At 51.8% G+C, this 27,165-nt stretch overlaps 1 protein-coding gene across 2 annotated transcripts; it reads right to left on the reverse strand.

The window, feature by feature from the left end:
• Positions 1 to 1,160: 1,160 nt before the first annotated feature.
• CD4 (CD4 molecule) lies at positions 1,161 to 23,026 on the reverse strand. 2 transcript variants are annotated; one of them, XM_032646677.1, is made up of 10 exons: positions 22,873 to 23,026; positions 15,768 to 15,873; positions 15,425 to 15,589; positions 6,790 to 6,948; positions 6,145 to 6,378; positions 4,827 to 5,165; positions 3,879 to 4,079; positions 3,184 to 3,305; positions 2,798 to 2,865; positions 1,161 to 2,499 (listed from the first exon to the last, which is right to left on the reverse strand). In XM_032646677.1, the coding sequence occupies exons 2-10, from the start codon at positions 15,814 to 15,816 to the stop codon at positions 2,469 to 2,471; spliced, it is 1,368 nt and encodes a 455-aa protein (XP_032502568.1). In that variant the 5' UTR covers positions 15,817 to 15,873; positions 22,873 to 23,026; the 3' UTR covers positions 1,161 to 2,468. The 2 variants fall into 2 exon arrangements, with proteins under 2 accessions (XP_032502568.1, XP_032502569.1); XM_032646678.1 differs by lacking the exon at positions 22,873 to 23,026 and adding an exon at positions 21,264 to 21,507.
• Positions 23,027 to 27,165: the final 4,139 nt, after the last annotated feature.

Below are 27,165 nucleotides of genomic sequence, written 5' to 3' on the forward strand. Positions count from 1 at the left end.
CCGCAGCCCCGGGTCGGGACGGAGGCGAGCCTTGAGGGGCGGGGGCGAGCGCGGGGCGGGGGACCGGACGGTGGGGACTTGGAGGGGGAGGGGCGAAGAAGGCGCCAGGAGGGAGGGAGCGAGGAGGACGGCGGGGAACCGGCTTCATTGGAGAACTGGATCGTGTCCTGCCCCCACCCCACCCGGTTTTCAACACGAACTCAAGCTCGATGAGGCAGCTGGTGTTGCTCGGGGAGCTGGACACGTGTGTCACTGTGTGTATCTGTAAGGGCTGTGCCCGGGTGTAGCTCACGCGGGCATGTGCTGGAGGCTGCCGAGTGAGGGGCGCTGGTGAGGACGCTGGGGCTGCTTGCGGGATGCGGGGTACACAGGCTGAAAGAAAGCACCCCACCAATACACACCGCTTCCCCCTCCTGGAGCACAAATTCACACTTGCGTGGGCAACACACACAATTCTCCGGCACACATCACAGTTTTTCACGTGCAGGGCACACACAGCCCCTGCAGTCTCTCCCCGTCAGTGTATCACACACCCGCACACTCAGGGCCCTCTGGGGTGGGGAGGTGGGTAATCGGCCTCCAGAGGATTTTTCCCTCCCCAGGGAAACTTCGTCTTCCTGGGGCAAGCCTGGCAACCTCTCCTCTGGGTCTGACCCCACAGATCAGAAGATTCCAGGTCCCCAGAAAAGAGCCATCTCTCTCTCTCTCTCTCGCTCTCTCTCTCTCTCTCTCTCTCTCTCACACACACACACACACACACACACACACACACACACACACAAATGAAGAAGAGCACTTCCTTAAAGTCAGTCTCTTGGATTTTTCTGTTAGCTCAGGGAGGCAGGGGTGGGGAGTGGGCAGGAATACAAAGCAAGCCATGGGGAGTCCTGGAGACAACCGGGTGTTCTTCCTGGAAGAGGCGGCAAGCTGGAGGGAAAGGAAAAGGGGGAAAGGGTAGGGACTGTGGGACGTGGTGAGAAAGGGAAGGGAGGAGAGAGAGGCAGAGGAGGCTGGGGATCCTGAGAGAAATGGATCAAGAAGAGGAGGAAGGGGTTTCCCTGGTGGTGCAGTGGTTGAGAGTCCACCTGCCGATGCAGGGGACACGGGTTTGTGCCCCGGTCCGGGAAGATCCCACATGCCGCGGAGCGGCTGGGCCCGTGAGCCATGGCCGCTGAGCCTGCGCGTCCGAAGCCTGTGCTCTGCAATGGGAGAGGCCACAACAGTGAGAGGCCCGCGTAACACAAAAAAAAAAGAAGAAGAAGAAGAAGAGGAGGAAGAAGAAAACTTGTAAACCCAATTTTCTTGTCTCCTGAATCATTTGGGGGAGGGATGAAGGGGGGTATGGGGCAGGGAGACTGAGGCCCAGTGGGTATCTCTGAGGCCCAGAGGTACCCTCAGAGGGTTCATTCTCTGGCCAGCTCCCCACCCTGTCCCCCTGGCAAAGTTCACCTTCTAGAAGGTTCTGACAGGGTGAGTGGCGGGTCACTGCTCGCAGCCTGTGTCCTGATTAGGAGAACTACAGGTTTTGTCCTCTGGTAATAGGATTCTGCTGTGACGGAGGAGGGATCCTCGGCAGGGAGGCCCTGAACTCTCTGAGGCAACCTCCCTGTGGTGAAGGGAATCCAAGGTAGTACCGGGCATCTATGACCAGCCAACTGCAGAGATCTGTGTGGTATTTGTCCCTGTGTTCAAGAGATAGCAGTGGACCTAGAGGTCAAGAGACCTGGGCTAACCCACGTACTAGCCGTGTGAACCTAGGCAATCACTTGACCTCTCTGCATTCCATTTCTGGTCTAGAAACTGGAGATAGTAATCTTGGTCCTGTCACTACCAGTCTTGTAGGATTTTCATGAGGTTCAAATAGACTAAGGATGTGAAACTGATTTGTAGACAGCGCCACGCTGCTTGGGTGGTAAGGAACTGTATCTGCGCACGAATGTGCTGGTCTGTGCTCAGGTCAGGATGTAAGTCTGTGGTTCTGCTAACACAGGGTAAGACGCAGGCAGAATGGAGCAGCACAGGCTGGCAGTCAGGAGCCTTTGGATCTGGATCCGTCCTTGACGGGCTGTGTGACCTTGGGCTAGTCCCTGCCTTCTCTGGTCCCAGGGTCCTCTCCCGAACAGTGACAGCCCTGTGCTTCGTGCTTCAGACACCCAGCCTCACCCTCCAGGGCAGGCAGGGCCGGTCCCGCGTGCTCCCCTGAGATGCAAGTGAGCAGTGAGGGAGAGGGTCGAGAAGAAATCATCAAAGAAGGGCTAGGGTTTGAGTGAAAAGGAAATGGGGAAGAGGGGGTGTGAGTGAGCCTCTGAAGAGCGGACCCAAGGCCCACTGGACGGGGAGGGCAGGAGGTGGACAGAGGCGCTATGCCGGCTACATTCATCTGGTCCGCAGGCCCAGGAGACCAACAGGAAATGCAGGGGGAGCCAGCTGGGGAGGCTGCAGATGGGAAGCTCCTCCTGGCTGGGGCCTCAGGTGAGACTACATGTCTTCTGGAGCCGGCTGGAGGGACGAAGAATAAGAGGAGCGTGTCTGTTCCCCCCCAGCTCCTTGCTTTCCAGGCCCTCCCTGGCTCCCAGACCCTGCTTTTCTCTTCCAGCTCAGTGATGGCCTCCAGACACATCGCAGGCCCCCTGCCCCTCACCTCGCCGTCCTCCACCTCCCGCCAGCTACCTACCTCCTGGGCCATCCCTGCCTGCTTCTGTCCTCTCCACCACCTCCCTCTAGCCCCCATCTCCTCTTCTCTTCCTCCCCTCCCTTCCCTCTCTTCTCCCCCCTTCCCTCTCTGCCCCCTAGTTACTGCGAGCAGTGGCAGGTCTTCTTCTCACTGAGGAGTCTCTTGATCTGAGATGTCCGCTCTGCCCGGCGCTGTCCAGGGAGAAAGAGAGGAGTCGTGAGGGTCCCAGGCCTCTGAAAGGGAGCTGCCCCTTGGAGGCGGGCGTGGGAGGGGAGAGGCAGTGACTGTGGCTGAGGCCATCTGTCCCAGAATTAACTCTGCGCCTTCCTGTCTCTCCCTCCGCGTGGGATCTGGGACGGGGCCCAGCTGGCAGTGAGGTTGCTGAGCAGTGGGCCGAGGGAGCCAGAGCAGAAGCAGGTCACCGACACAGGGTATCCTTGTTGCCATACAGGCCTCAGGTGCGCAAGTGCCCCGCGGGGGGACGAGGGCGTCTGGGGAGGCTCACTCACCCTGCGGTGCCAGCATTTAGCAGAGAAGATGCAAAATCCAGCGAGAAGCAGAAGACTGGTGATGCCCCCCAGCACCACAGCCAGAAGCTTCGGCCAGGCGTGGGCGAGCACCGGGGGCAAAACTGCAAGAGAGAGAGCTGTGCTCAGCTCCCTGCCCGCTGCACTCAGGCACAGGGCATGCGGCAGGGGGGCCCGAGGAGGGAGGGCCTCATTGCCCTGCCACACTTGGGTCTGGTCCTTGGGCTGGGAGAGCGGGGCAGGGTGCACAGGGCCCTCGGGGGCCCCCAGGGCTGGAAGGGAAAGGCTGGGGAAGGGGTTTTAAGGTTTAGACACTGCACTGTATCCTGGGGAGCTAGAAGCGGCGGTCCACGCCACGTGCCGTGCGCGTGAATGTGTGTATGTGTGTGTGTGTCTCTCTGTCTGGGTTTGAAGAGGAGCCAGGGAGGGGGCCTCTTGGTCAGGTGGACCCCATTCCTGGGCTGTAGACCTTAGGGAGATGGGAACTTGTAGGACTACAAGAGCCCAGGACCACACCCCACTTCACCTCATCACCCCTGTGTCCAGGCACCACACCTATAACCCACCCATCTCAGAGCAACCGGGAGGCTGGGTGGTCTCCACCAGCCTTGGGAGGGTCCCACGGTGGAGGAGGTCGGGGCTCAGGGTTAGGCCACGGAATCTGGACTCTCACTCACTCTTGACCTTGGATTCCAGCAGGACTTTGCCCTTGTCGCTCAGTAGACACTGCCACATCCCTGCTTCAGGGCCCAGCACGGTCACCAGCTTCTGCTGATCTGAGACCCTCATACTCTGGTTCTCCTTCTTCAAGCTCAGTATCAGCCTGGGGGACGTGGGTCCCAGCACCTCACAGGTCAAACTGTTTGGGGACTTAGTCACTGCAGAGGGACAAGAGCCTGAGACTGGGAGCCTGGACCTCTCGGTTCCCAGCACCTCCATGCTCTAAGGCGATTCGTAGGACAATGAAAATGATACTTTACATTGGCATTCCTCTTTTAGCCTCTCAGAGCACATTTTCATGCAGTTATAATGGAGGAAACAGGGTTTTTGAGGTCCAACAGTCTTAGATTTGAACCCCAGCCCCACTGCTTACTATCTGTGAGTCTCTGAACAAGTTACTTACCCACCTGAGCCCCAGACAAAAATTAAATGGAGAAATACATGTAGAGCGCTTGACTGGGCCTGGCAGGCACAGAGCATCAAATATTAGCCGTTATTATTTGTGAAGTTGTTACGATGATTAAGGAGATAAGGATGGGGAGAACTCAGTGTGGCGCCTGACCTTGTCACCATCACTGTCATACTGTTATCCTCCTTAGGAGAAAGCCGACCCACAGAGGGGACGGGCTTAGTCGGGGGTCACAGAGGGTTGGGCAGAGGCAGAACTAGAGCCTGGTTCTCAGGGAGGACCCCTGGGAATTCTAGTGGAGGCCACCTTAGGCCGGCTCTTGGATGTCAGGGACGGACAGAGGATTGCAACCTCCGTTCAAAACCAGCCCTTGATTGGCTCCATCAGGCAGCCAGGGCCTAGGCATCCCTCTGGGGGCCTGTCCTGCCTTGGAGGGTCCCAGGGCCAGGTCGCTCCAGCCCCACCCCGCCCTCACCTTCTCAGCCTATCTCCTCACCTCTCATCACCACGAGGTTCACTTCCTGATACAACTTCCCCTTGGTGAGATTCAGGGTCAGGTTTCCAGAACCTGCGTACTGAGGCAAAGCCTGGGGCAGAGTCAGGCGGAGGGGGAGCCCCTTACTCATGTGGAGCTTGAGGTCCTTGCGAGCCTTTCCCACAGTCACCTTCCCGTTGTTCAATTTGAAGGTGATCCAGGACTCGGGGGAGCAATTCCCCTTTGCCTGCAGCCAACTCAGCTCCCCGCTCAGATTTTCATCTCCGAATGTGAGTGGGAAGGAAAAGTTCATCTGCTCCCCCTCTTTTGCATAGACTGTGCTGGAGACCTCCTGGAAGGCTGGAGGGGGACGGGAGAGAACCCGGGTCCATACGCAGGCACGCAGCGGGTAGGCACGTAGTGGGGGGAGACGGGAGGAGACCAGGTGAGTCCAAACACCCAGGCTGCCATTCGGGTGCTTAAACTCCCGTCTACCTCCCCTCTCCTCTCTCAGCTCTGCACGCCAGGGAGGTCCCACGGCAGCACCCCCTCCCCCTAGAAGCCCTCCTAGAACAGCCCAGGCACAAGGGCCCTCTCCCTCCTCGGGATCCTAGAGCACAGAGGCCATTTGGCCTGCACCACTTGGGTACATAAGTTATCACCCTTCACAAGATAAGAGCAAATACTGGCTGACTACGTGCCAGGTGCTGTTCTAAGTGCATTCCGTATGTTACTTCTGCCCATAACACGACAAGGTAGGCTAGACCATCCCTGTTTTACAGATGCAGAAACCAAGGCACAGAGAGGTTCAGTAACTTGCCCAAGGCCACACGGTTAAGCCAGAGCCAGGATTTCAACCAGAGTCCACACACTTCACCACCGCACACCCTACCGTGTGTCCCGTAAGCACCTGGAGGACAGGATCTGGGGTAGTGCCTGCCTTCTGGGCTCTTTTTTCCCTCCCGAAGCCTAGCTCAGGAGGCATCAAATTTGCAACGTGAAATTTCATCAGGGCTGGCTTGCTGCTGTGAGTGTCCCTGAATTAGTGGCTTTGCCAACTTGGTGGGAGGGGGGAGCTGAGGTAACGGAGAACATAGACGCCCTTGACAGCCCTCCTTTGGGGCTTCCTCCTGGGTCTCTGGGGTCCCTCACGTCCTCACATCCCCTGTCCCTTCCTTCCCCCATGTCCACTACCCTGAGGCGTGGCTGTAAATGAAAAGCTTGAGGAAGAGAGGGCCCAGTATGTCCCCCAGGGCAGACCCAGAACTGGAGCAGCAGCGAGAGCAGAGGGACCGTCTGTCAGGCCAGGGGGCCTGCGGAGGAGGGGAGCGCCTCTTACCCAGCACCAGGATGTGCTTGTTGAACACCAGCGTCTGCTGGGCCTGGGAGACGGTACATGTCCAGGTGCCACTGTCCTGCAGCCCCACCTGGGGCAGTGACAGACTCTTGGCCTCATTCTTCCTTTTATTCCCTGGACCTTTCCATTGCACTGAAGGGTTACTACCAGAGGGGCCTTCCAAGGTCAGGGTCAGGCTCTGTCCCAGCAGCAAGCGGGTGTCCGAGCTGGCAGTCACTGTGGGGGGAGCAGGCCAGTTGTGTCACACACACGCACCATCTCCAAGGAGAAGGGAAGAAGCCAGGAGACCAAGGGTGTCTCTCCGTTACCCCCATCCCAGCATCTCCCTTCTGCCCATCCCCAGCCCAAGGCAGCGTTTCCCTCTCCCCTCCCCCTCTCCTTGTCTCTCTCAGTCCTCCCTCTGTCTCCTGCCTTTCCATCCCCCTCACCCCCACCCCTAGGTCTCTTCGACTCCCCCTGCCTGACCCAAGGCCTGAGGAGGGGCTGAGGAGATGCGGCGGCCTGTCTGACCAGTCTCTGGACTGTTGAAATGCCACCAGCTCAGGTCCTGGTTTGGGTACAGGGATGGGAGTCAAGGAGGAAGGGAGATTGGCTGGAGGTGTCCTCATCCCAGGCTGCCCCACTCACATCTGAACACCTGCAATTCCACCTCGATCTTCTTGTCCTCCACTTCGCAGATGTAAGTCCCCGAGTCAGGTATTTCAAGATCCTTGATGACCAGAGGAAAGGATCCTTGGTCCCACAGGTTTATTTTTGATTCGACTCGAGAGTGCAGGTTGGAGGCACCTGGGAGTAGAATGCCACCGTATTGAGGAGGTTGGGGTACCCTGGAGGCACGGCACCCCCTGGCGAGGGTGGTGCCCACAACTCTGCTATCTGAGTTGCTCATTTCCAGCAGAATCTGCCTCGGGTCCTAAGCTGAGAACCCCAGACTGGCGAGGAGGTCCCAACACATTCTTTTACCAGGCCAGGACAACATCTCACTAACCCGAAATATAAAATCTTATCCTCATTTAGAGAGCACCAACTCCTACATGCCAAACACTTTACATGCATCGTCTCAAGTAATCTTCACAACAGTTCTGAGAAATAGGTACTGTTTTGCTTATCTTGCAATTAAGGAAAGTGAGGCTCAGAGAAATTAAGTAGTTGCCCAAACTCTTGCTAACACATTATCGGCAGGAACATGAACCAGTACAATTTCTTTGGAAGGTAATTTGTTTCGTTTTCGTTTTCGTTTTTAAAATTCTTATTGGAGTATAGTTGATTTTAAATGTGTTAGTTTCTGCAGTACAGCAAAGTGAATCAGTTCTACATATACATACATCCACTCTTTTTAAAATTCTTATTCCATATAGGTCATTACAGAGGATAGAGAAGAGTTCCCTGTGCTATACAGTAGGTCCTTATTAGTTATCTATTTTATATACAGTAGTGTGTATATGTTAGTCTTAATCTCCCAATTTATCCCTTCCCCTGGAAGGTAATTTGTAATATCTACCAGAATTACAAATGCACATACAGAACTAAATGTTCACCAAGAAAGGAGAGGTTAAATAAATTAGAGTTCACCCATTCAGTGGAATGCTATAAGAGAAGAAGGAGAAGGCTCTTTCTATTCTGAGATGGAATAATATCTAAGAAACATCATTAACTGAATAAAGCAAGATATTAAGCAGGTTACCATTGCTCGAAAAGGAGGGGGAAAGTTATTTAACATCTATCTATCTATATCTATCTATCTATCTATCTATCTATCTATCCATCTATCTACCTGTCTCTCTATCTATCCTGCCTGGTATATGAACAAATATTTCTAGAGGTGAACGTAAGGAAATGGTCGCCTTGGTAGTCCCTAGGGAGAGGAAGTGCATCCCCATGAGACAGGTGTGGGAGGGCTTTTCACTTTATGCCCTTGTCTACCTTTTGAATTTATTTTATTTTATTTTATTTTATTTTATTTTTTTGTGGTACACGGGCCTCTCACTGCTGTGGCCTCTCCCGTTGTGGAGCACAGGCTCCGGATGCGCAGGCTCAGCGGCCATGGCTCACGGGCCCAGCCGCTCCGCGGCATGTGGGATCTTCCCGGACCGGGGCACGAACCCGCGTCCCCTGCATCGGCAGGCGGACTCTCAACCACTGCGCCACCAGGGAAGCCCTATCTTTTGAATTTTGACAACAGTAAGTGGTGGAGCCAGGATTAAGATTCAGGCTGTTGGGTACGCTGTGCAACACTGTCTCTGGAAAGTTCTGCAAGCACGGACATGCAGCCTCCTCCAGTCTCCTCATCAGAACTAACAACCAGCACCCAGAGGAAGCTCTTCTCTTTAGCTAACCATTTTCTGGGTGCAGCAGCAGCCCCAGAACTTCATTACAATGAAGGGCTTTAGCAGCTAAATTTGCATAGCAAAGACACAGACTTTTACTTAGAATGCATATTTGCAGGGATGGGGTGAAGGCGGCTGAGATAACGCTCCCACCCTCAATCCCCTGGCCCTCTCCCCATTTTGGCCTTGGTGCGGGAGACGTACTGTCAAGTCGGCCGTCATTCTCCCTTCTTGCCTCTTCCAGACCTCACAGCCCCTTCCCGCCGCTCAGGGCCGCCCTCTCCAGGAGACCTTTCCAGATAACCTGTAGCCCTGGGCTCACACCCACCCCCGATTTTCCTCCAGCTCTGCCCACCTCCCCTTTCATTTGTCCTGCAGGAGTCCCTACCCTACCTGCTCTCTCCCCTGGATCCGTGTGCTGGTTAGCTCCCCAATTTTTCTGAAATCCTACTACATTCCTTCTCCAATCTACCAAACTTCTTGAAGGGGTAGCCTCCTCTGGTTCTGCCCCCGTGTCACTTCTTCCGATTCTCTCCTCCACATCTGAGCACCCTTCCCTTTTCTTCACCTTGGACTCCTATTCTGCTATCTACATTTAGGTGCTACTCTGGACTCTCTCCTGGATCCTCCTCCCCATTTCTGTAGACATTCTCAATTCCACCGCATCCCCCGTCAGCTCTGCAGGTAACCCCCAGCCCCAGCCTCTCGCCTACATCCTGGGCCCACGTTTCCAGTGGCCCAAGGGATGACTTTATCTGGATGTCCTGCCATCACCCAAAACTCAATTGGTTCCAAATGAAATGTAACACCCTTTCCCTAAAATAACTTTTCCTCCTTGTTTCCCTTTTAAAACGTCTTCTGAGCTTCGTCATGACCCCCTTGTCCAGACTGTTCCATACCTTGTAAAAGTGATTCTACTCTGTGAAAGGTCAAAGATTATCAATGCATCTGGGATCAATTCATGGAGGAGACCAGTACTGAACCAAGCCTTAAAAGAAGTACAGGCGGTGAGCTAGAGGAAAGGGTTGCAGCAAGGACATCTAGGAAGGGGGAAAATCTCCAGGAAAGCTGCACAGGCAACCACCTCAAAGCAGTGAGGAAGGGGCTTCCCTGGTGGCGCAGTGGTTGAGAGTCCGCCTGCCGATTCAGGGGACATGGGTTCGTGCCCCGGTCCGGGAAGATCCCACATGCCGCGGAGCAGCTGGGCCCGTGAGCCATGGCCGCTGAGCCTGCGCGTCCGGAGCCTGTGCTCCGCAACGGGAGAGGCCACAACAGTGAGAGGCCCGCGTACCGCCAAAAAAAAAAAAAAAAAAAGCAGTGAGGAAAACACCTGGGTGTGAGGTTTCCGGCTGGGGAGCTGCAGCAAGCGATGCTGAGGGGAAGAATGTCAAGCAGAGGCTTCCAGGCTTAGCCTAATGGACTAGGGAGTGACACATGCAAAGCATTGCTTTGGGAGCCGGTACTGCTGCAGGAGGAAGAGAATTGAAGTAGGAGAGACTGGTAGCAGAGAGAATTGCCAGGAAGCTTCCACTGTAATCCAGGGGAGGGGTATGTGGCCTTGGATAATGAGGGTGGAGTTCCCATGAGAACAAAGAAGATGAAACAGAAAAACACTTCCACGGGAAGGAATGGCCATAAGCAGTGACTGATGGGAAATCAGGGACTGAAGTAGGGGGAAAAAAAAAATTGGCTCTATGGTTCAGAAACTGGGGGAGTCAGGAGAGTGATGCTGCCGTGGTCAGAGATCAGGAAGCTGGGAAGGGGAGCTGTTCTGAAGGAAATTCAAATCATAGGAACAGAACAAAAACGTCAACACAAAAGAGGTAAGAATGTTTAGAAGGGAGTACATATGTTTCAATCTCACAGGCGATCATAGAAATGCAAATTAAACCAACAATGATATATTTTTCAACCATCAAATTAGCCAAAAAAAAAAGTTTTAAATATTACTATTCAGTGTCAGCAAGGGTGCTGGTGAGATAGGCACACAGTGACATTATTATCTAGACTTATTGTAAATGGCTAGAACCTTTCTGGAAGTGATCTTGCAGTATATACCAACTTTTTTTTTTTTTTTTTTGCGGTACGCGGGCCTCTCACTGCTGTGGCCTCTCCCGTTGCGGAGCACAGGCTCCGGACGCGCAGGCCCAGCGGCCATGACTCACGGGCCTAGCCGCTCCGCGGCACGTGGGATCCTACCGGACCGGGGCACGAACCCGCGTCCCCTGCATCGGCAGGCGGACTCTCAACCACTGCGCCACCAGGGAAGCCCTGTCTTTAGTTTTTAGAAGTTTAATTATGGTGTCTTTTTTTAAAATTTATTTTATTTTTAAATTTTATCTTTGGCTGCATTGGGTCTTTGTTGCTGTGTGCGGGCTTTCTCTAGTTGCGGTGACCAGGGCTACTCTTCGTTGCAGTGCGTGGGCTTCTCATTGCGGTGGCTTCTCTTTGTTGCAGAGCATGGGCTCTAGGCACGCGGGCTTCAGTAGTTGTGGCACGCAGGCTCAGTAGTTGTGGCTCACGGGTTCTAGAGCACAGGCTCAGTAGTTGTGGCATACAGGCTTAGTTGCTCCACGGCATGTGGGATCCTCCTGGACCAGGGCTTGAACCTGTGTCCCCTGCACTGGCAGGAGGATTCTTAACCACTGCGCCACCCGGGAAGCCGTAAGAAGTGTCTTGATGTGGATTTCTTTAGGTTTATCCTGCTTAGGCTTTGCTCAACTTCTTGAATCTATAGGTTAATATCTCTTGCCAAATTTGCAAATTTTTCAGCCACTATTTTTTCCAGTACTTTTTCAGTTCAATTTTCTTTCCCTTCTCCTTCACTCATTGACACAAATATTACATCTTTTGTTAGAGTCCCACAAGTCCCTATGGCTTTGTTCATTTCTTCCACTCTATTTTCTCTCTGTTCAGATTGTGTAATTTCTATTGTTCTATCTTGCAGTTCACTGATTCTTTCCTCTGTCCCCCCAACCCCAATGTGCTGTTGGGCTCATTCATTGATCCCTTGTATTTTGGTTATATTTTTCCATTCTAAAATTTCCATTTGGTTCTTTTTATGTTACCCATTTTTTTTTTTTTTTTTTTTGGCCAGGCTGTGCAGCTTGTGGAATTTTAGTTCCCCAACTAGGGATCAAACCTGGGCCCCAGCAGTGAAAGCACCAAGTTCTAACCACTGGACCACCAGGAAATTTCCAACATCCTCTGTTTCTTTGCTGAAGCTTTCTGGTTTTCATTTGTTTCAAGCATGCTTGTAATTGTTTGCTGAAGAACTTTTTATCATGGCTGCTTTAAAGTATTTGTCAGATAATTCTAACCTCTCTTTCATCTCAGTGTGGGCATCTGTTGGTTCTTTTTTTCATCCACTTTGAGATGTTTCTGGTTCTTAGTATCAAGAGTGATTTTCACTTGGAACCTGGACATTTGAGTGTTATGTTATGAGATTCTGGATCTTATTTAAACCTTCTTTTTTAACTGGCTTTCTTTTATACCGTTCTTATTACTGCCAGGTAGAGGAAGAAATCTAGGTTCTCCTCTCACTCTCCACTGTGCTAGAGGGGGATGCTCCTCACAACTGGTCAGGGGTGGAAGTTCCAGTTCCCCACGTGGGGAAGTTCCAGTTCCCCATGTGGTCTCCATAGATCCTGGTTACTACAGGGTGATGGTAAAGGTCTTGACTCTCCACTAGACCTCTTCTGACACCACCCCAGCAGGGTGGGGTGCCTCCTGACTGCTGGGTGGGGTGGAAGTCCAGGATCTTCCTGTGATCTCCACTGACTTTACAGGGGGTGGAGGAGCCTTCTCACTGGCTGGTGGGGATGCACAGCCCCATTCTCTACTTTGCATTCTCTGATCTCATCTCAGTGGAGGTGTTGGGTGCCTATACAGCCTGGGTGGGGGTGTGTGGAAGTTTAAGCTCCCATTCAGCCTTTGTTGGCATGGGAGGGTGTGGGGTCACAATTTTCCTCTGGTGTTTGGCTGAAGTAGAGCAGTCGTTATATTGAAGTTTTTTGTCTTGCTGGGTTGCTCCTTTCCTGGTCCTTTGACTAAAGAGAGCAGGCTTCTGTGAGGCTTATTTTCGTCTGTGCCCATCAGAGCTTCCAGGTTGCCGGCTTCTTCAGCTCCAAGACTGGGGTATTCGAGGCAAAAAGAAAACTCGCCAACCTGTTGTTCTTCAGGCCCTGAGGTCCCTACCAGTCTGTTCTCTTCTCAACACCTTTCAGAATCTTCTTATGTTAGTTCTATATGCAATGTCTAGGTTTTCATTTGTATTTCGTGAGAGGAAGAGTGAAAAGTATGTTACTATGGACTGAATTGTGTTCCCCCCAAATTCATATGTAGAAGCCCTAACACTCAATGTGATGATATTTGGAGATAGGGAGGTAATTAGATTTATATGAGGCCATGAGGGTGGGGCCTTCCTGGAGGGATTAGTGCCCTCATAAGAAGAGACCCCAGAGAGCCCTCTCTCTCTCTCTGCCATGTGAGGACACAGCAAATAGGTGGCCATCTGCAAGCCAGGAAGAGAGCGCTCTTAAGAACCCGACCATGGGGCTTCCCTGGTGGCGCAGTGGTTAAAAATCTGCCTGCCAATGCAGGGGACACGGGTTTGAGCCCTAGTCCAGGAAGATCCCACATGCGGCAGAGCAACTAAGCCCGTGTGACACAACTACTAAGCCTGCACTCTAGAACCCGTGAGCCACACTACTGAAGCCTGCACTCTAGAGCCCATGCTCCGCAACAAGAGAAGCCACCGCAATGAGAAGCCTGCACACCACAATGAAGCATAGCCCCCACTTGCTGCAACTAGAGAAAGTCTGCATGTAGCAATGAAGACCCAACGCAGCCAAAAATGTTAAATAAATAAAAGAACCCAACCATGCTGGCACCCTGATCTCAGGACATCCAGCCTCCAGAACTGTGAGAATATGTGTTTCTCTTGTTTGAGTCACCCAGACCATGGTATTTTGTTATGGCAGCCCAAGCAGACTAATATGTATGTCTACTCAATTTTCCGGAAAGCCCTTGTTTTTTATTATCTGCATAGTTTCCCACAGTTGTACCATAGTTTAACCCTTTCATCATTGATGGGTTTTCAGTTTGAATTCTGTGCTTTCATATTATAAGCAATCCTTATAACAACATCCTTGCACAGGTTTCATGAAATATTCCTAATTTTATTTCTGTCAAATAGATTTTCCAGGGAATTCCCTGGCGGTCCAGTGGATAGGACTCCGTGCTTTCACTGCCAAGGGTGGGGATTCAAACCCTGGTTGGGGAACTAAGATCCCGCAAGCCGTGTGGCATGGCCAAATAAATAAATAAAATAAAACTATTTAAAAAATAGATTTTCCAGAATAGCTATTACTAGGTAAAAAGATTTTAGAACTTTGTATTTAGTAAACATTGACAGATTACTTTAAAAAATTAGCCTAATAATTGATTGTCCCATCATGATATAATGTTCTGAGGGAGTAGGATAAAAAGTATGTATAGTATGATATCATCTATGTAAATAATATATATTTTCCACACTAAACAAAGATCAGAAGGAAGTAAATGAAAATGTTAACAACAGATATCTCTGAGTGGTAGAATTATGTGTGCATTTGATTTTCTTCCTTATTCTTTTCTGCATTTGCCAAATATTCTATAATGAGCATGTAATACTTTAAAAATCTGGAGAAAAAAACAGTTAACATCAATAAAATTTACATAAAGGAAGTAACATATTGAAAAGTGCACATTGATATACAGTTGCATCTTACTATAGCAGATGCCATTTCAGCAAAATTTGTATAATAAAAAGATATCTAAAGAGCAAGCTGACCTGGCCCACAGATTTCACTTCTAGGAATTCATCCTACAGAGACATTTGTACATGTTTCCAAAGATACCAGGTTTGACTCACTGAAGAATTCTTTTTTGTGAGAGCAATAAAATGAAAATAGCCTAAGTATCGAACAATATGGGATTAGTCAAATAAATCATGGTATAATTATACAAAAGAACTGTGCAGTCACAGAAAAGAAATGAGGTAGAAATATATAGAGAGGGACAGATATATGCAGATATAGATAGATGCACACACATATTGAATACAGAACAATCTTCAAAATACCTGCATAATTTTAAGAAAAAAAAAAACCCAAGGTTAGAACCAGGTGCATTGTTATGGTGTGCTCATTGCCTGAATGTCTCTTTTGTTCTTTACTATATTATATCACCAGCACCTAGAACATTATCTAATTAATTAACATATAGCCTCTCTCTCTCTCTCCCTTTTTCTCTCTCCATATATATATATACACATATAATATACACCCATATATGATAAATTGATTTTATGTAAGAAGAGAGGGGAACCTATATATATACGCTTCTACATGCACAGTTCCTCTCTTTTTTTTTTTTTTTTTTTTTTTTACGGTATGCGGGCCTCTCACTGTTGTGGCCTCTCCCGTTGCGGAGCACAGGCTCCAGACGCGCAGGCTCAGCGGCCACGGCTCACGGGCCCAGCCGCTCCGCGGCATGTGGGATCTTCCCGGACCGGGGCACGAACCCGTGTCCCCTGCATCGGCAGGTGGACTCTCAACCACTGCGCCACCAGGGAAGCCCCCATTCTATTGCTTTTAATGAAAGTAAACCAAGTATGGTCATGGATCTGTAGCAACAATATTCGTGAAATCATGGGTTTTATATGATAGTTATTTTTCTAATATCCATTAATATAATGAAATTATAATAGACCACCAGAAGCCATTCCCCAGCCCACCAGCAGCTGGCAGAGGGAGGCTCTGGACTTGGAGAGTCCCTGAGACCCTCAGCTGGAACCTCCAGGATCCCAGAGTTTACTAGGAGCTGGGCTCTGACACCAGGGATGTTCAATCCCTGGGGCTTTCCTATCTGAACGGGGAGTGGGGCCAGCCTACCTTTGTGCCAGAAGTAGCCATGACGCCCCAGAATCTTGGTCTGGTAAGAATTTTTCCAGCTGAAGAACAGGCTCTTATTCTGGGAAGCTTTGCAGGGCAGCTCTGCGAGTTCTCCTGCCTTACCCAGCACCACTTTCTTCCCCTGAGTGCCGGCTGGGAGCATCACTAGGTGGAAAAACAGGGGGTCAGGCTTCGAGGGTGTGGCTGCGCTGCCGCCGCCTCCCCCCCTCCCCCCCCCCCACCCCCCCCCCCACCCCCACCCCCCCCCCCCCACACACTGCATTTCCCAATCGGCCCCTCCTCCCAGGCCACCTGCACCCAGACTCCAAGTCTGAGCACTCACCCAGTTGCAGCACCAGGAACAGGTGCCTAAGAGAGGTTCCGGGGTCCATTGTGGCTTTGCTGAGGCAGGCAGGCACCTGGGCCTCCCCGCAAAGGAAAGGCAGGGCCTGGGGGAGACATCAGTCATCAGTCAGCAGGCATTCACCTGGCCTGGGACCCCTTCAGGACCTGGACAGCCAGGCCAGGACCTAGACGTGCAGATCTCTAAACAAGACACCCACTGGACGTGCCACACATGCTGTACCCAGACCAGGGGTGGGTTCTCTGCCAGGTGGGACCAGAAACGGATTCTCGGAGCAGGTGGTAAATTGGGACTAGGACCAGGGAGCCAAGCCAGGTCATGAAGGTCCTTGAGTGCCATACTGGGAGGCTGGGACTCGACCCTGGGCGCTAGGGAGATTTACTTAGAGAAGGACAGGAGTAGATTTACAAGATAGATGCCTTCAGCTGTTGAGCAAACAATGAGCTGGAGGAGGTCAAACACTGGAGGCAGGATTTCAAGAGTCCTGGTGAGAAAACTCCAAACTAGAACTACCATATGACCCAGCAATCCCACTACTGGGCATATACCCTGAGAAAACCATAATTCAAACAGACACATGCACCCCAATGTTCACTGCAGCACTATTTACAATAGCCAGGAGATGGAAGCAACCTAAATGCCCACTGACAGAGGAATGGATAAAGAAGATGTGGTACCTATATACAATGGAATATTACTCAGCCATAAAAAGAAACGAAATTGAGCTATTTGTAGTGAGGTGGATGGACCTACAGTCTGTCATACAGAGTGAAGTAAGTCAGAAAGAGAAAGACAAATACCGTATGCTAACACATATATATGGAATCTAAGAAAAAAAAATGTCATGAAGAACTTAGGGGTAAGACAAGAATAAAGACACAGACCTACTAGAGAATGGACTTGAGGATACGGGGAGGGCAAGGGTAAGCTGTGACAAAGTGAGAGTGGCATGGACATATATACACCACCAAACGTAAAATCGATAGCTAGTGGGAAGCAGCCGCATAGCACAGGGAGATCAGCTCGGTGCTTTGTGACCGCCTGGAGGGGTGGGTTAGGGAGGGTGGGAGGGAGGGAGACGCAAGAGGGAAGAGATACGGGAACATATGTATATGTGTAACAGATCCACTTTGTTATAAAGCAGAAACTAACACATCATCGTAAAGCATCATTTAACTCCAATAAAGATGTTAAAAAAAAAAAAAAAAGAATCCTGACGACACAAGATGAGGCCTGAACTCAGAGAGGCGGACTTGAGGGAGGAGCTCTGAATTAAAACTCTCAGGACTGGGACTTCCCTGGTGGTCCAGCGGGTAAGACTCCACGCTCCCTATGCAGGCGGCCCAGGTTTGATCCCTGGTCTGGGAACTAGATCCCACATGCATGCCACAACTGAGAAGTCTGCATGCCGCAACTAAAGATCCGCATGCCGCAACTAAGACCAGGCACAGCCAAAATAAATAAATAAATAAATATTTAAAAAACAAAATAAAACTGCCGGGACTTGGGGCCTGATTCAGTGTGAGTGACGCGGCCAGAGAAAGGGCAGAGGGCGATTCCCTGCTCACTGTCGGACCGACCCTATGAGGCCTCTGAGTGGGACAAGGAGAAAGGTGATGTTTCAGAGTTTCTGTGGGCTTGGAAGACAGACAAGGCTGTGGAGGAGGGGGTCGCAGAAAGGTTCTGAACAGGCCTCAAGGAATGGGCGGCACTGGGTTGGAGCAGTGATTCTCAGCGTGTGGTCAGAGGTCATCAGCAGCAGCTGATACCTGAGAACATGTGAGAAAGGCAAACTCTCGGGTCCACCCCAGAACTGCTGAATCAGAAGCTGGGGGTGTGTCCAGCCGCCTGTGTTTTCACAAACCTCTGGGCGACTGATGGACACTCAAGTCTGAAAGCCCTGAGCTAGCTGGAAAAGAAAGGGGAGGGGCATCCCACTGCCACGTGCAAGGTCAGGGGGCTGTAGAGGGAAGTAGTGGGGGGTGACATGGGAGGGCGCGTGGAACCTGACCTTGAATCTTCAGAGGCAGGCTAGAGGGTGAGGGCTCGGCTCTGCAGGCCACTGGGAGTCGCTGCTGTTTTTCTGAGCAGAGATGTGAGTGGTCTTTGTAGAGCTTTAGGAGGCTTGATGTGGTAACGGGACAAGACAGATGACATGGAGGAAGTAGAGACTAAAGGAAGGCCACCAGACAGTGCCTCGAAGGCAGGCAGGGGCAGGCTCGAGTGCCTTCGAGCAAGCCGGGTGGAGGAGGGTTGGACTGGGAGTTTGGGATTAGCATACGCAAACTATTATATACAGAATGGAAAAACAAGAAGGTCCTATTGTGTAACACAGGGAACTATATTCAAGATCCTGTAATTAGCCATAATGGAAAAGAATATGAAAAAGAATGTATATGTATATATATACACGTACCTGACTCACTTTGCTGTGCAGCAGAAGCTAACACAACGTTGTAAATCAACTGTCCTGCAGTTTAAAGAAAAGTGTCTTTGAACTCCAGGCCCAGGCTGTAAGCGGGCCTCAGAGCATAGACGGCCTTGGGGGCAGTGTCGGCATGCACCTGGCCCAGAGTTTGTGCATCCAGACCTACTTTTCTCTCCCCCTCTGCCTGGTCTTTCTCTTCCCCGAGACCACCTTTGCAATGATCTACCCCCTCTGAACTCCCACAGCCTCCCACTCTGAACTTGACACCCCCTTGGGCACATCCCACCTTCTACCTTCGGGTGCAATGACTTGGGTTCCCACCTCTCCTCCACCACCCTGATCTCCTCTGGGTTAGAGGTGATGGTCCAGCCAGCAATGCTGCCGCTGGCACCAGCTGGAGCACAGAGAAAGGTCTCGGGTTGTGTTTGGGTAACTTAAACCAAATTGAATTGAACAGAATAGGGGAAATCACTGATTACTTTTTTCTGTACGCAACATGTTAATTCTGTTACTAAAATGGGTCATTGAAGGGTCTGTACCCACCCGAGCCTGGCCTGGACGAAGCCCAATCACCGGCGTCCACGCTGCCTTTCTCGTGCGCATCCCCCCAGTCATGCTCCTTCCCCTCTGCCCTGCATTCCACAAGGAGGCTGACTGCTACACACCCTACACAGCGCATCACCCCGGCTCCCTCATGCTCCAACTCCTGGTTGGGGTTGGCCACTGGGAAGCACCCACAAGAGATGGGAGGGCCGGGGAGAGAGGCTGGGGTATTTGATCCTTACTCTCTCCCGGCTCCGGGCATATTTTCTGGCAATGGCTGTATTCCCTCTCTCCCCGCTCCCTCCCCTGGCAACTGCAGCTCCTGTCAGATGGCCCCCTAACCACAGCTCAAACCCTCACTGGGTTCTAGAAACAACAGGTTGGCCCTTTCCCCTTCAAGACTCTGCCTCTTCCTACTGGTATCTGGTTCCTCAACATGCTGGTTGGGCCCCTGTCCACACCTCTTTCTGCAGATGGTCTTGAACCATCTGAGACGCATTCTGTTTCCTGTTGGGCACTGATCCATGATTAGGATGTAGCACTCAGATGGGTGCTGAGGGCTTGGTCCTCCTCGTGAGGTTTGGGGGGCAGGGGGAAAGCCCCCTCCTGTTGCTCCATCTGCCTGAAAGAGGAACTATCCTGGGCCTAACTCATGGTGGGAACTGGATAGAATTCTTTAAATCAGGGAAATAGGAAGAGGAGAGGTCATGAAGGAGGTTTCCAGGAAAGGAAGAGGGAGGCTAGTCACGGGCGAAGTTGTTTTGCAAGTTGGCCTAGGCCGTGGAGGCACAGAGGGGAAGGCTGGGGTGAAAGTGTAGGGCAGGGCACGCTGACATCTGAGAGCGGGTCCCACTGCCGCCACCCCAGACTCACCGTGTCCTTGGTGAGCGGAGAGTGAAGGAGTCTGCATGTGGGATAGCCCTTCCCTGGGGTCCAAAGTCAGCCTAGATGCCTGAGCAAGGTTGGGGACATTCTCGCCTCTCCCCAAGTGGTGGTCATTCTTTCTTCCCCACTCGGTGATCCTGGGGTCTGCACAAGGGCCACCTCTCGCTACCAGCTCCCTGCGCTGCCCCAAACCACCGCAGGCCTCAGCTTGATGGGGGAGGTTCTAGGTTTCCAGCCGCTGTTTGCTTTGGTGTCTGGGGCCTCCGCTGCTGCCTCAGAGAGCTGGCCTTTGATTTCCACATCCTCAGCCTCCCCAGAGGCGCTCTGCCCCGGTACAGTAGCATCCTGTACACCACAGCCCCTGAGAGCGGCTGGGAGGGCCCGCTGGTCCCCGAGGCCCTGGCTCCTCTCTCCCCCCGTTTCTCTGCTCACATCTGTGCATTCCTGCACCTATGCTTCCCCACGCTGATGCCTCCACCTTCAACTCCCTGCATCCGTGTCCCCCTTCCTCTGTGCCTCAGACACCAGGAGGTGAGTCTGGCTCTCCTGGGCTCACCTTAAGAGCCCCTTGCCTCTTCTCCTTTAGCATCCCTCCTCTCTCCAGCTGCCACCATTCTCTAGGCCCTTCTGGCCTGGAAACCGGCATCCAGACCTCTGGCAGGGATGCAGGCTTCCACAAGCCTCTATGTGAAGGGAGCCTGCAGAACACAGCCTGGAGCCCAGGGGTGGATGCCAGGGAGATGGCTGCAGGCTGGACAAAGGGAAAAGGACAAGGACTTCCCTGGCAGTCCAGTGGGTAAGACTCCGCATTCCCAATGCAGGGGGCATGGGTTCGATCCCTGGTCAGGGAACTAGATCCCACGCGCATGCCACAACGAAGATCCAGTGCAGCCAAAATAAATAAATTAATTAAATTAATAAATATTTTTTAAAAAAGAGAGAAGGGAAAGGACAGATTCAGAGAAACACACAGAAGCCCCAAGGGAGGATGACGGGAGGATGGGTAGGAAAGAGGGCGGCAGGGAGAGACCCAGAGCAGCTCATTACAGCAACAGCTGCACTTCACACAGTCCACGATCACACACAAAGCCCAGGGGCGTACAAACAAGGTAGGGGCAGAGGTTAAGCGAAGGAAGTTCTGAGGCCAGACCCACGCCCGGAGCAGGACACCCAAAGAGAGGCGAGGAGAAGCCAGAGTGGCGAGGCCCCGCACACCTTTGGCGCCCCGAGCCTCCCCGCCCCGGGCTGCGCTGAGGAGCGAGGCTGGGGGGGAGGAGGCGGGCGCATCCCCACCGCAGCGCCGGTCTGTGGTCCCACAGGCGCTTTCATCTCCTCCCCACGGCCCCCATCAGCCCCCTCCAGCCCCGCCGCGGGATGCGGCCTCCACCGCACACGCCCGGGTGCTACTGCTCCCCGGCTTCACAGGAACTAACTTCCTAGAGACATGGTCCCTCTAAGGGACCCTTGTGGTTCCCTGGCTGCAACCTCCGCCATCCTCTCCTTTGCCTCTGACGCCCACGTGGGGAGAGCGGAGCCCCCCTCCTACCACAATCCCCCGAAAGGTGCAGAACAGTCCTCAGCCTCAGAGCCCACAAACCCAGGCCCCCGCCTGCTCCTACCTGACAGATCAACCAGCGCTCACTGAGGGTCTACAGCGCGCCGGGCCCTTGGTCTCCAACTGCGTGGCGGACATCGCCGTGGCCAGGATCAGGGCCTGAGGGCTGAGGGGCTTCTGCCCCAAACCGGTCGGTAGGGGGAGTTTTTATCCCAGGGGGGCCTCTTCTACCTAAGGGGCCCCACGCTGAAAGAGGGAAACAGCCCGGGATTCTCTCTGACCTGGTCCTCTGGGAACCCTTTCAGCTGAGGTGAGGAGGGCGGCCATTTTGTTCGAGCCCAGAGCCTACACAGCGCAAGAAATTGTTCGTCAGAACATGAGGTGCGTGACCTCCCCCATCAGGTTCTACCCTCAGCCTCGCAGCCCGAAAAAGTCACGCCACAAGAGCAGGACGTTCAGGAAGAGCTCTCCCACCCAGAGTGAAATCTTTGAATTAGCGAGAATGGGGCCTTTCTATTTTGAGGGATCTGACCGTGGGGAGGGAGGCCCTTCGCCCAGAATCCAGCCAGGAAGGGAGGACAGAGGACACCCAGGGAACAGGGCTGGAGGCCAGGGAGGCCTCAGGAAAGAGGAAAGGACCTAGGGCATGGAAGTGGAAGTCTGGGGTCCTCAGGGCATCCCACTTGAGGGGTATCACCTCCTGCGTGCCCCCCCACCACACACACACACACACACACACACACACACACACACGCCCACCAAGCCCAGGGAGGGTCTGCAAATCTTTTTCTAATTCCCACTAGCCTCCTTTTGCAGAGCAGCTGAGACACCTAAAACCAATTCCTTAGAACCAATTTTTCTAACGATGTCGTGGCCTAAAAATACGTGTCTGTCACTCTTACAGCGTGCCATACCGAAGAGCTCGGTTTCAACCCTTTCTGGGAATGTTACCTTTCAACTGCTTCATTAATCATTTTGAAGCTAATTAAAGTGGAAGTGCCTTTAGACATATTGTTCAAAAATCCTAAAAATGTACAAAAAGTCAACAGAAGTGTAGAAACCCATAAACGGGGAGTCGATGGCGGCTACATCAATCACACAGCTTACGAAATGCTGCAAGTATGAGTTCTGGTGTGCGTTTTTGGTGATTGGGTCATTGGGAAAATTAATTTTGGGGGAGAGTTGTCTCTAGACCAGATTCTACTTCTCTTTCTCTTTCTCTTGCTTTTGTTTTGTTTTCTCTTTTCCTTTCTTTTTTCTAGGCCTCCTCCCTCCTTAATATTTGTTGATTATTTTTATGTCTTTCCCATCCCTCCTTCCCTCTTGTCTTCTTTTCCCCTCTCCCTGTCTTCATCTCCTCCACTCCCCAGGACTAGTGGCCTTTCTCAGCCCGGGGCACCCATTCCTTCTCTGCTCTCGGAGTCATCCTTCCAAGTCAACACCCTTCCGCTCCGGAAACCGAGCTGTGCGCCGTGGGACTGCGGAGAGAAGTGTGGCGTAATCCCCAGCCTCTGCAAGCTCCCATTTCCAAGGGGAGATCAATGCTCATGAAATGCAAGAGAAGGTGGTCAGAGCTGTGGGCAGAGACCTGGAAATCCAACGCATCTTCTGTGACATTCCTCTCCCCTTCCCTGACCCTCGGGAAGCAACAAAGCCCTGTCTGTTCCTCTTACCTCTGGGCCTGGATCTGTCTTCCCCTCTGCTTCTTGCACAGTGTGTCTATGTGAGCGTTGGGAGCGAGAGCCCACGGGGGAGAGCGCCTGTTACTTCTGCAGAGATGTGCTCAAACGGAGAGACAGGAAGCCTGGTAGTGAGGCTCCTCCACGCCCCAGGCCTGGGCCAGCCCCCAGCGTCACCACCTGGGGCTGGGGTCCCCACCCCCTGCTTCTTGGGGAAGTTGTCAAAATGAAAATGGCAAAGTCAAGGGAAAAACATCTGTAGAACCCAGCCAGAGCCCAGAGCGTCACTGCGCTTCTCATTGAGTAGCGAGAAAAAGGGTCACTGTGCTTTTCGTTGGGTGGCAAGAAAAAGATTGTATCAGTGATGCTACAATCTGGCCTGGGCTTCAGGGAAAGCAGACGTGGGAGGCGGGGAGATAGAGGGTCTACGATAGCCGTTGTGGTCAGCCCCACACAGCCCCTGGCTCCAGGGCCCTGAGGACATTTGTTCAGGGGGGGCTTCTGGGGCTCCCTCCCCAGGGGCATTATAGTTAGGCCCGTGTAGCAGAAAGGGCCTGGGCTGAGGCGTTTCAGACACCCAGAGTGACCATGGACCAGGCTCCTTTCCTCTGGGCCTTCGTCTCTGGCCAACCCTCAAATGTTTCTCTCTGGTCCAGATCTCTCATGAGCACCAAATGGGGGTACCCGTCTGCCCATTGGGTTTCACCGTTTGCATGCTCATCAGACATAGCAAACTCAATGCATCCCAAACCAAATTCATCCCCTGAATACTACTACCCTCCAAGCCTACTTCTTTTTTTTTTTTTTTTTTTTTTTGTGGCACGCGGGCCTCTCACTGTTGTGGCCTCTCCTGTTGCGGAGCACAGGCTCCGGACGCGCAGGCTCGGCGGCCATGGCTCACGGGCCCAGCCACTTCATGGCATGTGGGATCTTCCCGGACCAGGGCACGAACCCGTGTCCCCTGCATCGGCAGGCGGACTCTCAACCACTGCGCCACCAGGGAAGCCCCCAAACCTACTTCTTGTTCAAGTTTCCCACTCAGTGAGGGCTCCACCATCCACCAAGCTGCTCAAGCCCAAGGAACTGGGTGTAATCTCTGACTCCTTCCTCACCCAACCCCTCCCATGTATTTATTTACCAATTCCCCTGGACGTTACCTTCTAAGCAGCTCTGAAGTCTGTCCAAGTCACTCTGCCCACCACCACCACTCCAATCCACGGTGCCATCATCATCCTTCACCTGGACCACAGCTCCTGCCTCCTCATTGGCCTCCTGGCCTCTCCATTCTACCTTCCTCCAGGCCACCCTCTGCACAGCAGCCTGAGTGGTCCTTCCAATATGCGCGTGTCATCACGGCATTCCCTTACTATGAACAAAAGTGGCTAGTTCAGCTTGCAAGTGCAGCTATTAATACAAGTGTTTCTACTGATACAACCATTGTGCTTTATTTGCAGCCAAAGCACTTTCTGCTACTTCTCATTTCATAACACAGTGTACCCAAGGGTTGAGAGTTAATACAATTAATATTTATTTACTGCTTCATCAAGTGCATTCTAAAGTGAAACTGGCATTAATTTTTTCTTCTTTTTTTACGGCGAGCGCCTGGCGGTGGAGAGCACGATGACCATAGCATGGTTTGACACCATGACCTTGATTTGTGGTAAGGCAGCAGTCTAACCCAGATTTGGCAACGTAACTGTAAAGTCAACATAGTGACAAAGGTAAATAATGTCCTATTCTTTTTATGAAAATGGTTTGACCTGGCAACCCCCCCCTCCCCAAAAGGGTCTCAGGGACCCCCATGGGCCACACGTTGAGAATCACCAAACTGGAAAACTTGTATCCACTCTTCAGATCTTAGCTCTCTCTCTCTGCACAGACCTTCAGTTGTCCCCCAAATCTGTTTTCTCCTTCTTCCTTGGTAATAGAACCCTCGATTTTTAGCTGAGCTCATTGTTGCCCAGATTTCAGTTATATTTCCCAGCCTCCCTTGCAGCTGGGTATGGCTAAATGACTCGGGTTTGGTTAATGGAAATAAGAGCAAGTGTTAGGTGCAACCTCTAAGGCATGTCCTTCAAGGGAGAGGGTGTGTCCTCCTTCAGGCAGGAATGCAAACATCCTTCCTGTGTACCGCCTGCCTGCTTTTCTCATTTACCTGACTGAGCAGGCTCCTGTAGGCGTTTAAGATTATAACCCCTGACCTGGCCCAGTTCTCTCCATTCATTGGTATGTTCAACAAGTGTGCAGTGTTTAACAGCCCAAGGCACTCTGCTGGGGCCCGGGGGTGTGACGTTCAGTAAGCTAGACATGGTGACATGGACACTAAACATTTAATAATTCCATCACCACTGGATAAGTGCCACAAAGGGAGAAGCACAGAATGTTGGGACAGCTTATCATAGGGAACCTTATTGCAACTGGGAGGTTGAGAAAGGCTTCCACGGGAAGCATAGATCAGTAACCACTGGGCTCTGCTCTCAGTGAAAGAAAATTCCACATAACAGAGGCTGGAATGAGACTGAAGTTGATTTCTCCCTTGAAAGAAGCCTGGAGGCGGGTGGTCCAGAGGTGAGGGTTGTGGGGTGAGGAACAGCACACCCTCATCCTCTGCGTGACCCCTCCTCCTAGTCTGAGAAGGCTGCTCAGGCACCCCAGTTGAATGAAGGTTCCCTTGTGGTAAGACCTCCCAGTACCCTGTGCGGCTTCTCCTTTGGAAGCACTTATCCAAGTGAAACAATTATGAAATTGTCGTTTAGTGTCTGTCTCACGGGTTACAGTGGTGACCACATCTGTCTTACTTAGCACCCAGCAGAGAGCCTGGGGCCTGGTAGACTCTTAATACTTGTCGAATACTTTTTAAAATATTAAGTGTATTGATACTGATTGATTTTAAATATATGGTGGTAATAGATACATCCCATAAAATTTACCATTTTAACCATTTTTTTTTCATTTTAACCATTTTTAAGTGTTCAGTTCTATGCCATTAAGTACGTTCATGTTATTGTACAACCTTCACCACCATCCATCTCCAGAACTTTTTCATCTTCCCCCACTGAAACTCTGTCCCTCTTAAACGCAAACTCTCTGTTCCCCCCTCCCCCCAGCGCCTGGCTGTTGAATACTTTCTGAATGAATGAATGCAGAGGGGCTATAGAAAGGCTCACAGACTTAAATGCCTATAGGAGCCTGCTAGGCACTATAACTGAGAAAAGCTGGTAGTAAACAATAGGGGGGGGTGAAGACTGAGATAAACAGAGGCACTGCTTCAGCTAATGAGGGCAGCTACTAACCACACAGCTCCAGCTGAGCTGACAGTAGAGGTTGTACCAGACGTGAACCCAGAGTCGCCAGCTCTGCCAACATTTCAACAGAAGGTGGAAAACCAGACATTTATGTAATATCTCCTAATTTTAATGTTGGCAACTAATTTTGTGTTTTGTTCTAACACTGAATAAATCACACAAAGCATTCCAAGGGCTGGATCTAGCTCAGGGCCCACCAGTTTGCAACTGATGTACCAGATGGACGGTGTGATGCCACCCAGCTCTTGGGGGTCTGTGGCCTGTGAAGATGGGTTCCCAAGAACCAATGCCTCCCTCTGGGGTTTTCAAGCAGGAAAAGAAAAGGGGAAGAGACAGCAAGTTTATATTGAACATTTAGAACTGCTGTGTGCTTTATATGGCTGTGTATTTTATTTAATCCTTACAGCAATGATCGGGCATAAGTATTATTTTCCAGACCATACAGATGAGGAAACTGAGGCTCGAAAAGTTTAAGAGAATCACTAACAGTCACAAAGCTAGTAACTACACCTGATGGCACTAGGATTTGAACTTACCTGCTTGGCCCCTAATCCCTGGATGGTCCCCCTCACCCTACTGCCTCTCCTCTGCAGTAAGAAAGGCCAGGAGGACTTCCCTGGTGGCACAGTGGTTAAGAATCTGCCTGCCAATGCAGGGGACACTGGTTGGAGCCCTGGTCCGTGAAGATCCCACATGTCGTGGAGCAACTAAGCCCGTGCGCCACAATTACTGAGCCTGTGCTCTAGAGCCCAAGAGACACAACTACTGAGCCCATGTGCCACAACTACTGAAGCCGTGTGCCTAGAGCCCGTGCTCCACAACAAGAGAAGCCACCGCAGTGAGAAGCCCGCGCACCGCAACAAAGAGTAACCCCAGCTCGCAGCAATTAGAGAAAGCCGGCGCGCAGCAACGAAGACCCAACTCAGCCAAAAATAAATAAATAAAATAAATTAAAAAAGAAAGGCCAGGATGAAGGGAGAAG

This window comes from Phocoena sinus, chromosome 10, assembly GCF_008692025.1.
Source record: "Phocoena sinus isolate mPhoSin1 chromosome 10, mPhoSin1.pri, whole genome shotgun sequence".
Lineage (NCBI taxonomy): Eukaryota > Metazoa > Chordata > Mammalia > Artiodactyla > Phocoenidae > Phocoena > Phocoena sinus.

What these genes read in the sequence shown, in the direction of transcription:
- CD4 (XM_032646677.1), bottom strand. Translation starts at nt 15,816, where the DNA reads ATGGACCCCGGAACCTCTCTTAGGCACCTGTTCCTGGTGCTGCAACTG. An exon ending in GGAATTGCAGGTGTTCAGAT is followed by an intron (nt 6,379 to 6,789) that starts GTGAGTGGGGCA and finishes CTCCCCCCACAG; the next exon opens with TGACTGCCAGCTCGGACACC. An exon ending in GCTGGAATCCAAGGTCAAGA is followed by an intron (nt 3,306 to 3,878) that starts GTGAGTGAGAGT and finishes TCTCTCTTGCAG; the next exon opens with TTTTGCCCCCGGTGCTCGCC.